The sequence below is a fragment of the Hylaeus volcanicus genome, chromosome 4 (genome assembly GCF_026283585.1).
Source record: "Hylaeus volcanicus isolate JK05 chromosome 4, UHH_iyHylVolc1.0_haploid, whole genome shotgun sequence".
Lineage (NCBI taxonomy): Eukaryota > Metazoa > Arthropoda > Insecta > Hymenoptera > Colletidae > Hylaeus > Hylaeus volcanicus.
In genome coordinates this window covers 8,119,601-8,134,759 of record NC_071979.1, presented here as the reverse complement: position 1 = coordinate 8,134,759, position 15,159 = coordinate 8,119,601, and the positions used below count along the sequence as shown (strand labels likewise).

The window sequence follows — 15,159 nt, the reverse complement described above, 5'->3', positions numbered from 1 at the left end:
CCTTCTTTGCCGAAGGGTACCTACTTCTGAAAATAGAAGAACCTTCTACAAACTTCCAGCATTTATCGAACTAAAAACACCGGTTTTCCATCGGGTCCGATAGCCAGCGAAGGATAACGAGACAAGACAAGACGCTCCACGGTCGAAGGGGGACGCGAGTGTCGCAAAGGAGGCCGACACAAAGCGAACGACCATAAATAATTAAAGGACAGTTGGCGATTTGAATTTTCGCGTGAGACCGGCTACCAGGGAAGGTTGACCCTCGGAAAACCATTAATTTATCGTAAACTCGGACGTCCAGGAGACCTCGCTGGTGCGAGGGGCCCGCTCCTGGGGAAGTCCCTCTCGTAATCTTGACCCCGGATAATCGTGGGGACAGGTGATCCCGAACCGACCGACTGACCAGCCCGTCCATCGGAATTGCGCGGACCGAAACCTCGATTTTTCCCCTATGCAAATCCACTGGCTCCCTTTCCGTAGGGGTTGCTTCCCTTGGAGGTACACGTTTGATATATCGCTCTCGATCTTCGAGAGCTTCGACCGATTTCGCGCGTTAATTCTCCAAGGTTTCTGCAAGATACCTTTGAAGATCTGAAAACGTTCGATAGGGAAACGTAACCATTGGAAAGGGCTCGTGCTACCCCTAGCAAGGAAAACAAGAGAAGATTTCGAAGGTGTCAGAGTTTAACCCTTCGGCCTACAATTGTAACGAACTATAATATGAGGTGAACTGTTACTTTTCACGAATTTATATTACTAAACTATTAATTGAAGATGAAAATAATTAGATTTATAACGATTTATTTTGAAAAGTGAACAATTAAGCAGAAGATGCTTTCGAGCAAAGCGTTTCTTTCATCTGTCGTTCAACTTTTCGCCGATTTCCTCTTATCGCGGTGATGTTCGACGCACGTACCAGCAAAGATCGGAGAAAGAGGACGGGGAGTTCGTAAGTAGTCTCTGTTCGTACCCTCGGCACCCTCTTCGCGGGGGTAGTTTCTTTGGTCGACGATAAAGCGGAGAGGCAATAAAGGAGGAAGCGTTATTAGGGCTACCGTCCTTCGTTCGAAGAAGCTCAGCCGACCCGACTCGACGACCACCGCGACAAGGGGTTGAACCGTTGAACCTCTGGAGACAAATCTCCTACCGGGACGATTCCATTCTTTCTCCCGTTTCCTCTCCTTTTCTATTCGTTCTGCCTCTCGCCCCCGATCCCGTCGCCGACCCCATCGCCTCGTCCCTTTCCACCCCTCGGTGTTGCTCGGGCGATCGCGACGGTTCATAAATAAATTAATTAAGCAGCAGTCGAGTAACAGATAATGTTAAAATAATACCTCGCCGGGACAATGAAGATCGCCTTCGGGTAACTCTTTGAACGGGAACGGGTGTACGTATATACCTTGTAGCGGTTCTTAAACTCGCTCCTGCCGGAGTTAATTTCGCGGCATTAACAGTCGAAAGAGTGCGAACAAAAGGGCTCCGAGGGTAGAGAAGACAGATAAGGGAAGGAAGGAGGCTACGCAGGAAATATGAACACACTCATAATGTAGCCGCCTCCGCCACCGCGACCGCGGCCGTAACCACTGCTCCGAGCGAACAGTGATTCTCCCCCGCGTCGCGACGCTCTAACCCTCGGATTCCATGCCGTTTCCGGTACCGCGTTTTTTAATCTGATTTTCAAACGGATTCTCTACGACTCGCTCTCGGAGTTAACATCGGATTCGTGGTGATCTCGTCTCACTCATTGATACTTTTTATGACAGAATAGATATTATTTATACGTGAGTGATATTATTTATAACGATCACCTTCATGAAACAAAAAGTTGAGAGATGCGATGAAATAATGTACAAATAATAATAATTAATTTCGACGTAATAATGTTTGTCGTTTAATGGCGTTAAACTTGATTATTGATTATTTCAAGTGCTTTGACACTTAAATTTAAGATTTTTTCAAAAAGTGGAGATAATCGATTTGTACACTGAACGGCTCATTTATAGGTATTCGTTTGTTCTACTTGATTTTTATCCACTTCTGCATCGTTGAGAATGTTTGAAAAATTCTTCCGTTGCAATGTTCCACTTATTCACCCTTCTTTTTTAACCAAATAAATACTCTTTATGCACGGGACGTAATTTGTAGGTATTCGACCGTTCTGTTCGATTTTGATTAATTTTTACGTTGTCGGTATATGAAAATGTTTGAAGAATTCTCTTCCGGGAATGCTCGCGATGAGAACCACGCGAAAGAGAAAAACGCGTCGCTACTCCCGATACAGGGGGGCGCGGCAGCGTCGGTTCGATAACAACTTAAAACCAGTCAAAGATGTAGGACAATTTCGAGACAGATATTTCCGGATCGTTGCACGACGTCGTTATATTTCCCTTTACGGCCAACTGTAATTTAAAGTACATTTAAAGGTTTTACATTCATCGTCCCGCGAACGTTATCGGAATCTATTCTCGCGTCTCCGTTGCTCTTCGGCTTTCGCCGGTCTGATCATTTGCTGGCATTTCTTATACATCTCCGCGCCAATCGATCGGACGGTGCGCTCGATTAACTACAATTCGTCTTAAAACCGGTGTTTTTAAGTAAACAGCCGATAGCGAAGGAAAAACGTCTGAGGAAGATGTAATATTTAGGAGGAAAATTATGTCAGGAAATTGCATGCGCTCAGGCAAAACCAAGAGTCGAAGTTCGAAAGTTCGAAAACCGACATTAATTTCGTACGAATAGATACAAAAGTCGGCATTCCTGCGGTCGAGCAAAGATCGCCGAGACCAACGACGCCCTAGAAGTGGAACGAACGCGCCGATTTCGATAAATCATCTCGAGAGCGGTGTTAACGTTGGCTGGCACTTTAAAAGCATCGCGCGTGTCAGGTTGAAACGCGAAGAAGCGCGTCGCGCGCGCTCGTTTTAAGGGCGGCCTGGAGAAGGGAGGGGGAGAGAGCCGACAGGGGGCAAGAGAAGAAAGAACGGGGCTGCAGGCCGGTGGTTTTAGCGGCGAAGAGGATCAGGGACGGGGAGGGAGCGGGAGAAGAGAAACGAGGGGGCTCGGTACGTTTTCGACGTACAAAAAGTAATTATGGGATGGTTTCCGGTAATCATATCTAGAGCGCATTGAACGAGCGCATTGTTCGGCCACCCCTTCACCGATATGCACTTGTACGCGGCGCCAACCCCCGTGCACCCTTCCTTCCATTCCCAGTCCTACGGCTCTTCGGTCCCACTTCTACCCCCGTCCTGCGACCACGCTACTAGGTTTACCACCCTCGACTCCACCTCGCGTTATGTACGCCACAGATTCGCCCGACCATCCTGTAGACCCGACACGACCATTAGGCGTCCTCGTTCTCGCTGTGCCGCGTTCCCTCCTCCATCAACTTGCTCTGGGACCTCTCTGTTACGAGCAGCGATCTGCTCCTTGGTGGCCCTGCCGCCACCAAAAGGATCTTCCCTTCCACGATCTCCTCGGTTTTTGTCGGAACGCGGCACGTGGCCCACGTTTTTCACTACACCGTGTTGCCTCGCGTAATGTCGGTGTTTGAGATACACTTCAAGTACAACGAACACTGACTACCACGTACACTGCGAAAAGTATGCGAACACTTCCTTAACCAGTGAATTTTAGTGCTGCCCCCGAGAGTTTGAGTTCTGCACTCAAATTTCAAGATATTTTGAATATCTTGGGGCCAGGCTGGAATAAAACGAAGGAATAAAAAGTATGAATAATTTGTGATGAACTTGTGCGTCCTCGTATGCACTGGTTGAAGCAGCTTGTCATTTCACGTAACGAATTTATTTATGCTCGATGATAAAATGTTTGATATGTAAAGGCGAGAGTCGAAATGCAGCTAGCCTAGCGCTAAAGCCTGAGAGTGATTTATAACGGGGTTCTTTATTAGTTCCTTTCCAGTTATTTTGTTATACTAACTGTTTAATATGCATGTCATGTATGTTTATGTTAAGCGATTAAATAAATTGAACTTTTCGTCTCTTCTAGGCGCTCGACTAGCTAAGTAACCGTCCCACCGTAATATTTGTTATTGAATCAAGTCGCTCCATCAAGTATCAACTGATACGAAAGATAATCTTCTGCTGGCCAATGCAGGGCACGTTTATTAACATGTTTTTCAGACGACATTTGTTAGCGCTTCCTGCGATGAATTGAATTTTTTTTAGGCTTTTTATCCTTTGAACGTAATCTACGTGCACACAATGAATGACTTATCTATCTATCTATCTATCTATATGACACGATGCGTGTTCGTTACTTTGCCATTCATGAGTCATTACACATACATCTGAGTTCTGCATTCGTAACTTGTATCACCTGCCAACTCTTTCCCGTACTCTGTATCGCGATGACTTCGTCTGCTACCAAAGAATGTACACCAACCGTAATACATAAATAGATACGCTTTAGACGTAAAAAAAAATGCCAATTTCTCGATTAAAATACGTAGTCGCTCACCGGACCGTAAACTTCACGCTTACGAAGACATCGTCGCCGATTCGTTTCACGAAAAGTCGTCGCGCTCGCGACGGTCGCAGAGGTTAAAAATAAATTGGAAGCGCAAACGCAAGATCGACAAGATCGCGGCTACTCGGTCGTACGCCGAACAAAGCCTCGCGTGGCATCCGAGCGCAGGTGAAGGCAGCCTAAATTTGACCCTCGACGTCCACGATGACTTTTACCGGTTGGATCGGTCAAAGGGCGCGCTATAGTGGCCGGTTCGCTATGAGAACGCAAAGATTTCGTTCCACTGCCGTTCTTGCTACGCCCGAAGTGTTAATAGAAAAAAATTCGAAAGATAAATGCTTAACTCTTACTCGTTGAATATTAATTTGAATTTGACTGAAATGTACAAGAATTACTGGAATAAAATCAGTGGAATAGAAAGAAATTCAAGACTCTGGTCACAAAGACAAGAAAAGATAAATACTTAACCCTTACTCGTTGAGTATTAAGTTGAATTTGAATGACATGTACAAGAATCACTGGAATATGTAACTTTGCGATCCAACTTTCTATCGTTGATATAACGTTACTAGTTTTCGATATTATAAGTAACTCTTCGTTTCGTTTTTCCTGTCACGAAGCACAAGTTTCCCCAAATTAAAGAAACGAATAAATAAATGCCCTCGGGAACTATGTTTAATCATAGCTACGGTACTATAACAATGCATTATTTACGAAGAACTTTTAGTGTAATAAGTATCATATATGGTTACACGCTTTAATTAATAACTGAATGGAATAAATAATTACATAGATGGGGAATGCTGGAATCGATAGCTATCGTAGTCAGCGTTGTTATTGCATCGAGTTCGCAGCGCCGGATTCAGCGGATAGCATAAATTGAACTTGTCTCCGAACGAACCGCTCAAAGGGGAGAGAATGTGTGAGATAGCGAAGGAAAGAGCAGAGGGCAAAAGCGAAAGAGCACTGGAGCACGGAAGCGCAAAGGTGCGGAAGTGCAGAGGTGCAGGCCTGCGACCTGACTGACCCTGCGTCGACGGCCCCGTCGTCTTCGAGGCTGTCGGCTCACCCTACTCCGCGGCCGCAGCCACCCTTACCCTCACCCTTAGCCTCGGGGGTGGATGAAGCCGGCCCGGCCCATTTTTCGCGCCCCACTTGACTCCTCGTCCCCATTGGTTGCCTCGCCCTCGCCCCGTGACCTCTCTTCCCTCGTCGTTTCCCGGCTACCTTCCACCTAGGATGTGACTACGTCCGAGTATCCAAGGAAACCGAAGAAAATCCGTGAAAGACGAGCAACGGCTCGGTTATCGTCTCGAGACCAAACCACGAACCAGTCTTCGTTTTTTCGACACTTACGACTCACTCGGACTATCGACTTTCCTTCCAACAAGAGTTTTCTCGAGAACCACCCCTTTATCGAAGAGGTATGGGGCGGTACCGGTGGTCCACCGTAGCCAGATGATTATCAATCTTGAGATCAAAGTGAAATTGGCTCAGTTTTGTATCAAAATCGAAGATTTGGCCATCTCACCCTTACGACGCTTAACCACCGTTTTGGAGCAGCCTGATTGACAAATTGTCAAGTCTGACGATGTTTTGTAACACTTTCACGGTACTGAAAGTCAACAAAACAATTTTTGAAATTCGGTATTATACCCGGGGTAGGTTCTCCGAACGTCGATCAAATTTTAGGAGCAAAATTTTGGGGGAAACTGTGTTCGAAACTCGATATGATCAAGTTGGTGTACGGTTTACGATCTCCTAAGAAAGTAGACGCAATCGTTTTATTTTAACATGCTCCGTTTCTCATCCATGTATCCATTTGTAATTTCGACGAGAATCAACCCCCTTTGATGCGATGTAACTATAAAAATACATTTCCAGCACATCGCGTTGAATTATCTTCGAAATTCTTTCCGTCGACGTCAACGATCCCAAGGTGCATCATCGATCGCTACGTCGACGAGCATTTGTACCGACCTATTTCGTTGGTCGTCGTCGCGATACACCGTGCGCGCGAAAAAAAAAAAAGGGATCGCGTCCCTTTAAAACGCTTTTACGAGATGGAAAAGCGTTGACAAAGAGCGGAGTAATTCGGCCCGTCTGCGAAACTGGTTCGATTTCGACGGGTGTATCAAAAAATCGGTACGCCTGGTAACCCTGGACGAGAAAAAGAGTAGGAAACGAGAGGCAGAGGACCGCGCGTTTGACCGCTAGAGTTCGAGGGAAGGGGTGGTGGCGAACGAAGGAGGAAGGGAGCGAGCGAGAGAGTGAGCGAAGCAGCGAAAGGGAAGAAGTAGAAGGCTGGGAAGGGAAGGAGAGAACGTGCATACAGCTCTTCAGCGGAAAAGTGGTCACGGAAGGACGCTCGACTCGGTCTGAACGGACAGGAGAGGGGTCGGAGGGCGCGAGGGTAGGGCAGGTCTGCAGCCAATGAGAGGCGCATCGGGGCGCGCCCGGGACTCGACCCCACCTTCGGTAGTCATGGCAACTCGCGAAACCCGCGAGAAACCCGCGAGAGAGTTCGCGGTGGTAGGGAGCAGGTCGGTGTCAGGGGTCGTCTTAGTCGGCAGTCGGTCTCTGGTCGGCCCCAAGAATAGTCGTATCGACGAGGCGGTAGTCGAGTATCACCTCGCTTCTCCTACTCCTGCTTGTGCCGGCACGAGCACGCTCGGGAACATAGAGGCACACGCGCAGCTTATCGACTGGACCGCGCGCACTCCGTCTCTCTCTCTCTCTCTCACACACTCCTCCTACGCTGGTGGATCTCGCTCTCTTCGGCGAGCTTCCTCTCTCCCATCGAACCCGCTCGACGTTTCTCGCTCTCTCTGGCGCCTCTCTTCCCTTTCTCCGACGCTTCTTTCCTCCCCCGTCCGCCTACCCACTCGACCACCCTCCAGTGCGCGAACCGCGCACACCCTCACCACCCTGTGTCTCGGTGGCCCGCGCCACCGCGCATCCGCCCAGCGTCGATATATCACGATACCGCGGATACAACGTCGCGAGGATACGCCGATCTAGCGCGCGCGATCTCGATCCCGATCTGGATCTCGATCTCTCGCGGCGAGTGCTCGACCGGGTCGAGCGTACACGGTGGTGACACGAGAAAGACGCGTTCCCCAGTTTCTCGGCGGGATATCGGGCTCGCGAGTGTGAAGTGCGGATTATACAGCGCGTTTGTCGCGTGTTTTTACGGATCGGTCGGTCCGTCGACCGGCCACAGTGATCGCGAGTGACTCGTCGTTCGATTAAAGGACGCACGATCTCGCAGTGGACGGCTCGAATTAGGAAATTGGCCGAATCCTTAGCGGAGGGACCGTGTCGCCCTCGGGAGAGGAGGCTGCTTCGGTGGTGGGTGAATCACGATGCGGCTCGGGACGACGGGATCTCGAAGTCGCGGGGACTCGAAGCAGTGCGCGAGTGAGTGAGGAATAGTGCTGCGAGGATTTCGTCGGACCGCGAGCGAGTTAGTGCACGCGTAACAGTGCGCGTAAGGAGAGCAGACGAAGGAAAGAACGGAAGGAACGATATCCAAGGCGAGAGGGCGATTCGATCAGCGTAAGATCGCGGGGTGGTTCGAGCCCGAGGAAGAAGCGCGCCAGCGTCCGCGAGACGGCCGCCGCTTCGGGGTGGTCGGTGGTCGCGAACGAGCAGCGGAAACCGGCAGGGTGGTTCGAGGCGGGACAGGAGCCGTTGACGCCCTGGCGACTGCCGGGGTGGTTTACCCGGCCGCGACAGCGACGTTGTTCCCTGGCCGGGTGTCGACTGGACACCACCACCCCGAGTTCACCACCACGTTGGAGGTGGGGTTCCCGGCGCGCGGCTCCACCGCCTCCATGGCGTTGGTAGCCGCGCCGCCCTCGTGGGCCTCGCGGGACCCCGGGGCCAGCCTGGCTGCGACCGGTGCAGCCGCAGCGGCAGCCGCGGCCGCGGCCGCCTCCGGCGCGGGTCCGGGCCCCATACAAATTGCTCCGCCGCCCCCGATGCCCCCCGCGCACCTCACGCCCTCCCAAACGCCCGACGACATCACCTGTCTGGTGCCCGCCGGAGCTGTTCTCACGCCCAGGGACCCCTTACCGCCCAGCACCACACCCGGAAGTCAAGCCAACAGCTCTCAATCCGGCAGCTCGCAGACCGACAAATCACCCAACATCGAATGCGTCGTCTGCGGCGATAAGAGCAGCGGCAAACACTACGGACAATTCACCTGCGAGGGTAAGTGCACGTCACCCTTTCGCCATCGACGGTGCAATCGGGGGATGGGAAATTAAATCGCTACCGCACGGGGCGCGTGTACGGCCACCTGATGGGAAAACGTGATTCCTTTTAGCTGTTAGGAATACCGCTAGGTCATCCCATAAGTTCGCGCCGCAGACTAATCCAATATTTAATAAGAAAACTACAGAAATTTGTATAGCGACGGTATAATGACTATGTCAGAAAAGTGGAAAAATACTGTAAAACGAGAGATTGGTCTACAACCACGAGTAAAACTCGTGATATTTCGTTTGGAATTCCTACCGTCTTGTTTACTATGGTCGAGGGGTGAATTTGAGTAACAGAAGAATAAGTGGCATGAATTCATGGGACGACCTAATAGTTTCATTTGCATTCGAGGTAGTTGGTCCCGAAAAAGAATAAATCTCAGAGATAGACTCCTGCTGCAAAACCAAGGCAAAGTAGGCGATGAAAATGTATACGTTCGGATGCGGGTGGGCCAAACGCGAGGAGTCAATCTGCGTCCTTTTTCGTGACTACGTTAATGGCTCGCTTCGAATCTCCTTTTCGCCTCGCGGTAGTTTGCGATCGTTACGCAGAGGTGCTAATAAACATCATCCTCGTGTCTTGGAACGGTCCACCAGGTGTTGCATTCGCATACGAGCCCCTAGGAATGCCCCCTACCACCTGAATCTACAACGTAGCAACCCTCAAATCTCGCCTTCTCTCGTATACCAACTTGCCTACGGTCCCATATTAACCCATGCTTTCTCCAAGGGATGATAAATAGTCCTCATAAGTCTCCTCTGTTTCCTGGCGAATCGGTACCGTAATCGATGCACCCGATCGGCAATTCTGTATCTCATCGGCAAAAAAATAGTGGTCTGTTGATTCCTCGTCGAGAGGGCACGCGGCCAGCGCTACGCGGGGGGCTCGCGCGTCAAAGAAAGAGGGAGAAGCGGATCGAGTGGCGCGTCCCGAGTCCGGCGGGCGAAAAAACAAAGACTCGCCATTAATAACTCGGCGGGGTGTTCCCCGGAACGCTTACGCGTCTGTTACGAGCCTAATAACGATGTAATAGGGCCGAGGAATTGCGGTGGGCGAAACGAGGACAGAGTCTGAAAGGGAGAGCGACCGAGAGTGGAAACGGGGGACAGTGGGAACGGTTTATTTCGTTCTTCGGCGGTATTTCCAAGACTCGTTTCAGAATGAGGGAAACGAGCGCGATTTAATTTCGGAGACGCCAACGGTGTGCCGTTGTATCGTGTTTCTTCGTCGCGGGGCGATGATTTCGCTCGCGTGCTGCCTTCGAGCGGTCGTCGAGGAGGAAACCGTCGCGGAGCTTACGGTGACTCGAACTCGATGGTCGTCTTTGGATATTCCTCGATACTTCCGGTATAGCCTCTCCGACTCTTCGAAACGCCCTGAGTTTTGATCCAAATCTACACGTTCGTATATTCGTGGCATTGGTAGTTTTATACGTTACTACTACGTGTTTGGACATCGTTCTCAGTTCCTCTGGCACTATTGGAGAACTCATCTCTCGAAGGAGGTAATGGCATGACACTTTTCAAGATGTATTTCGCAACTGAAGCTTTGAAAACATGCTCGTCTACGGTAGATTCTCCTATCCGTCGGTTAATTGCCACTCGAAGCATTCCTGAATGGTATTTTCATGGAGTTATTCTGATTGTCCGTCACTGCCTCGCCTAGCGGCCCCTTCGAGGGTTGTCTCGATGGCTGCTCGGCGTACATCGTGAATCAGCTCTTAATTGAACCGACGCGATCGCGGAACAAATTGCGGAAAAACACGGTTGTTTGGAATTTTTACTTATCGGCGACTATCGCGTCGGAAATCCGACGTCGATAGGAGAATCGACGCGCTCGAGCAGCGTAACGAAGAAAAATGTCACGGCGAGTTCGAGCGAGTGGATGGACAGAGGTTAATCGAAATCTATAGGGCTCTCTCTAGGAAATCAAGAGTTATACATCCTCCCACGGGCCTACGCCGACTCGGCTCCCTTCGTCTCCCTTCTTCGCGGGCGTTCCTCCCTATTATCCCGAATTACGCCTTATTGATACCGGATTGCCAGCGGTAATTTATATCTCGCGAGTGATTTAGCGCGTCCAAGCTTCTCGATTAACGAAGGCGCATTCGTTTCGTGACGATTTCTTCCTCCGCCGAAAGAAAACGATCGAAAATAGTTGGTTCGAACATCGTAGACAGATGCCGCACGCCCGACAGAATATAGACAGATAAATAGCACTTGTCGAAGAGGAAGAGCAGCGAACTCTAATCTTTGTCACTTTTGCGACGATAGCGAGGAAACTGTGAAGCGCGCGATATCTGAATGCGATGTCCAGAGTGAGTTTCGATGAAAGCTCCGCGAGATAGGGGTGGCTGACATTTCAATTGACAGCTCAATGACATAAAATTATTCTTATAATTATTCATGGCAAACGTACGAATAGATTCGAACGAAAGGACCAGCATGGACCGACATAAACACGTTTATCTAGCGTTCCAGCGAACGGAATCGATCGGGATAGCGGCAAAACGTCGTATTTCGATCTATTCTAGAGTTTGAGTATGCTAAAACATGAATCGCGATGCGTTCAAACAACAATCTGTGAACTGCAGAATAAACGAAAAAATTCCAAAAGGGTTAATCTGTACGGTTTCGGAATTTCATCTCGAGTTTTCTCGATGCCTGATTCCGGCATCGATCCAAGAATCCGCCATCGATCATCGGCGCGAAGATTGTCCTCTCGAAGTCGTTCGCGATGCATTCGATACCTGAGCAAGTGCGTGACACCTGGTCGCGATGAAATTGGTACACGCTCGCGTGCACGCGTACCCCTGTTGCGACCGAAACCTTGACGCTTCGTTGAGTTTTGGAGCGACGAGCCTAGAAGCTCCGCGCCCCGTCGCTCTTCTTCTTTCGACACCTTGCAAAGTGTTTTTATGCAACTTTAAAAGTTCGTACGTAAAAATCACGATCGATTTTCGGCACGTGAACGTCCTTCTTGAGAGCAGGTTGCGATTACGTCCATATCGTACATCGACGAATACGTGAGAATCTAGCGGAGTAATCCATGCCCGGGATTATAGTTGATAACCAGTTGCAGGAGAATGTTGCTAAGCACGAACTTCTCTCGCAGGAAATTTCTCTTGGTTCATTTATCGCGGTTTATTGCACAATTTATTACACTTGGCTAACACGAATCGTTTTTCACGTGCGGTCACCCGATCGAGTAATTATGTAGCGTCGAGCGAGGACATTCGTCGAGCTTCGCGCGTTTTTTGTTTTGGGAGAGACGGAGGGTGTGACATTTTAATCAAATACTCTGAAAATAATCGCAATGTCGAAATACTCGCGAAAGAACCTTTACTAGAATTCGCGGTTGTAAAGTAGACGGGCCTTGGCAGGCCACTGGCCAACCATTTGACTCATTTTTCTCTTGTTTCGATTAACCGGCGAGTATCGTGCCGGTGCATTCTGCGATCTCTTCTGGCGCATGTAACAACCCCGGATATTTTTCCACGCTGATGGGTCGCCTTGGTCGTCCGACTACCGAACTCTCATTAAAATTCATGAGTACTCGCGTCTCTCTCTTCGTTCCCAGCCCCCTCGCGAAAGCTACACTAGTTCGCGCTTTCGTATGCGGTACGTAGGAACGCGAGCACCGCCACGTCGACTTCTGGACAGCGTAGAAGTTGCGCGCGTCCGAAGCATTTACATCACGGATTGGCGCGAGACTGCTCGATCGCGGCGAAATATTTACGAGCCATTTTCGCCACGACATTCGTTACTCGGGAAATATTGTCTAAATGTCGTTGAACTCGAGAAACCAATTGTCTTGATGCAATTATCAAGAAGGATCGAGGCAGGATGAAGGAAGGATGAAGGAAGTCGAAGGATATTGTCCGGGAAATGAATTTCAACTTCTTAAACGATTTCTCGATGTTAACTATCTGAAATTATAGATATTCGTAAGTGGGACTGTAGCAACTTGGAAATTTTTCTCTACCACGATTCGATTGTTGTTCCGGGTCGATCAAGATTTTCAGAACTCGGTGTTTCGAAAACTGTTTAGATCGTTGACGCGTCGATTTCAATAAAGAGACATTTTTGCACGCGAGGAGACGCGATAATTCGCGAATCGAGTAGAAACTGCCGTCGGTCACGAATCGGAGATCACAAACCCATAGGGTGATTCGACGAACCCACGGAAAAACTAACCAAAAACCTTTCATGTCTCTGTAATCAGTTCACGAACTTAGCAATACTTGTTATTTTCATACAAAGGTCCGTTAACTCCACTTTTTGAAGATTCTTAAATTGAAGTGTCAAAGCACTCTGTATAGTCAAAACTTTTTATATTCACAATAACTTTCCTGAATAATAGAGATTAGCCAATGCGCATTAGGGGCCAGTTTAGGCTGAGACATTCTGTTTGTATCGAACCTCTTCGCGATGGTTCGGTTTTCCTGAGCGACAGTGTGGTGCGTAACATGGTTGCGCGATCTTGATACTTTGTTCCTGGTAAAGAAGAGCCGATGACGTTATCGTTTAAAACGCCGCTAAAAATAATACGCGGTGGACATGCGGTGGCATCTGGGCGTCCCTCTCCCTTGGCGCTCGTTAATTTCCAACAATTTGTGCCGGCTCGGACAGCACGAAGATTCGACGCGTGGAAACGTACGATTCGAGCGGGTTAAGAGTCCGTCTCTTAATTGAACGCTCGAGTTTCAACGGCGACTCCTCTCCCTGGTGTTCCAATTACAGTCGCGCTAACGATATTTACCATTGTTAAGCCGAGCCACTCTCTCGCTGTTAGCGGTACCGCGATAACGCGCTTAATCCGGCGATAATTTCTATTCGCGGTAATCTTAATTACTCGCCGCCCCTTGATTTTCCCTTGGCGTCGATCCCGAGACGCCGAGGCGCTCCGCAGGGTGACTTCCGACGTCTCGTTCTCAAACTTGAAGAAAGGTCGTTGGAAACAATTTTTTCCGTGACGTTTAAACATCTATCGCGCAAATATTAATTTTAATAGCAGAGCAGTGACACAAAGAGGACCCAATTTTGCAGTCCAGATATGACAAATAATGATTTCACGTTAATAATAATGACTCTGAGTTTGTTTTCCACCTCCATCTCACAATCGATTTTACCCCATAACTATAACCCTCTCGAAGCACATTGACATAATCGTGTGCCTTTGCTTTTGCATCGAAATTACCTTATAAATTCTATTGCAATACCTTTTAAAGCTAAAAAATATACCTTGTTACAGCGAGACAGCACCTTTATATTCGAATTGCATTTGAATTGTGTGTATTTGATTAACTCTTTGCACTCGGATGTCTCCTCTGAGGGGACATCGGAAGTCCAGGCAAAATTTATTAGTGATTACACAGAATAATAAATATGGTACGTGTATTAAGATATATATATATATATATCTCCCTCAGAAGAGACATCCGAGTGCAAAGAGTTAATCAAATACACACAATTCAAATGCAATTCGAATATAAAGGTGCTGTCTCGCTGTAATGAGGTATATTTTTTAGCTTTAAAAGGTATTGCAATAGAATAATAAGGTATATATAACAAATATAAGCTTGTATTACATGGAAAAAGAATGTGTGAACAGTCTACACGAAGGGCATTTGTATAAGAAAGTAAGATGTGGGAACATATTTCGACGTAGTGCAATTTGTGAAGATAAACAAGGAAGCCTGAGAAGATTGCAACTTAAAAGACAGAAACTATCAATGCATACTTACGACTGTTTCACACATTATCACATATTGGAATAGTATACAATTTCGTACAAAATTTCATATAAGCTCAAGCATCGTTACAGTAAATTTTATGTTACATTATGTAACACGACTGTTTGCACATTCTGTGGCGAAATAGCTCCGAGTGCAAATGATCAAAACAAAACAAGCATCTATAAATTCGTCCCTCAAGAGGTTGTACATCGGACATGTATAGTCCGGAAATATGGAAATATGGTGTTATAACAGTGCTCCGCAGTGTAGACAAGCCTTGGCCCGTTGAATCGTCGCCTGGTTATCCGGCTGAAACTGGAAACTTATCCTACGAAGCTGTTTCGATGACAGTCCAGCGATGTCCTGTCCCGCGACTCCGTGGCGCGTGGCGCGTGTCGCGCGAGTCGAGTCGACGTTCCTGCCGACGAACAGAATCGTGTCCTTGCCGGAGGCCTCGTAAAGTCGTTATTCGAACATTGGTACGCGGTAATGATTCAACCGTCGCTTTAATTATAGTCCCTTCCCGACGGTCTCGACAGCGACTGACCGCAAAATCTCTCGAACGAAACCGCCGAGACGCGAGACCCTCCAGACCGGTCTAGACGTTAGTGGGCCTGAATCGCGAGAAAGTTACTTGTACGAGAACACTAGGGAACATTTTTTTATTC

General features: G+C 48.4%; 1 protein-coding gene across 2 annotated transcripts in view; it reads left to right on the top strand.

The window, feature by feature from the left end:
* The first annotated feature begins 6,793 nt into the window (after nucleotides 1-6,793).
* Nucleotides 6,794-15,159, top strand: part of LOC128875795 (COUP transcription factor 2) — a 105,181-nt gene continuing 96,815 nt past the window's right edge. Inside the window, exon 1 of one of the 2 annotated variants that reach the window (XM_054121682.1) lies at nucleotides 6,794-8,703. In XM_054121682.1, the coding sequence (XP_053977657.1) occupies nucleotides 8,325-8,703 (379 nt within the window). In that variant the 5' untranslated portion in view covers nucleotides 6,794-8,324. The remainder of the gene's footprint in view (nucleotides 8,704-15,159) is intronic. The other variant, XM_054121683.1, reaches the window with a different exon arrangement.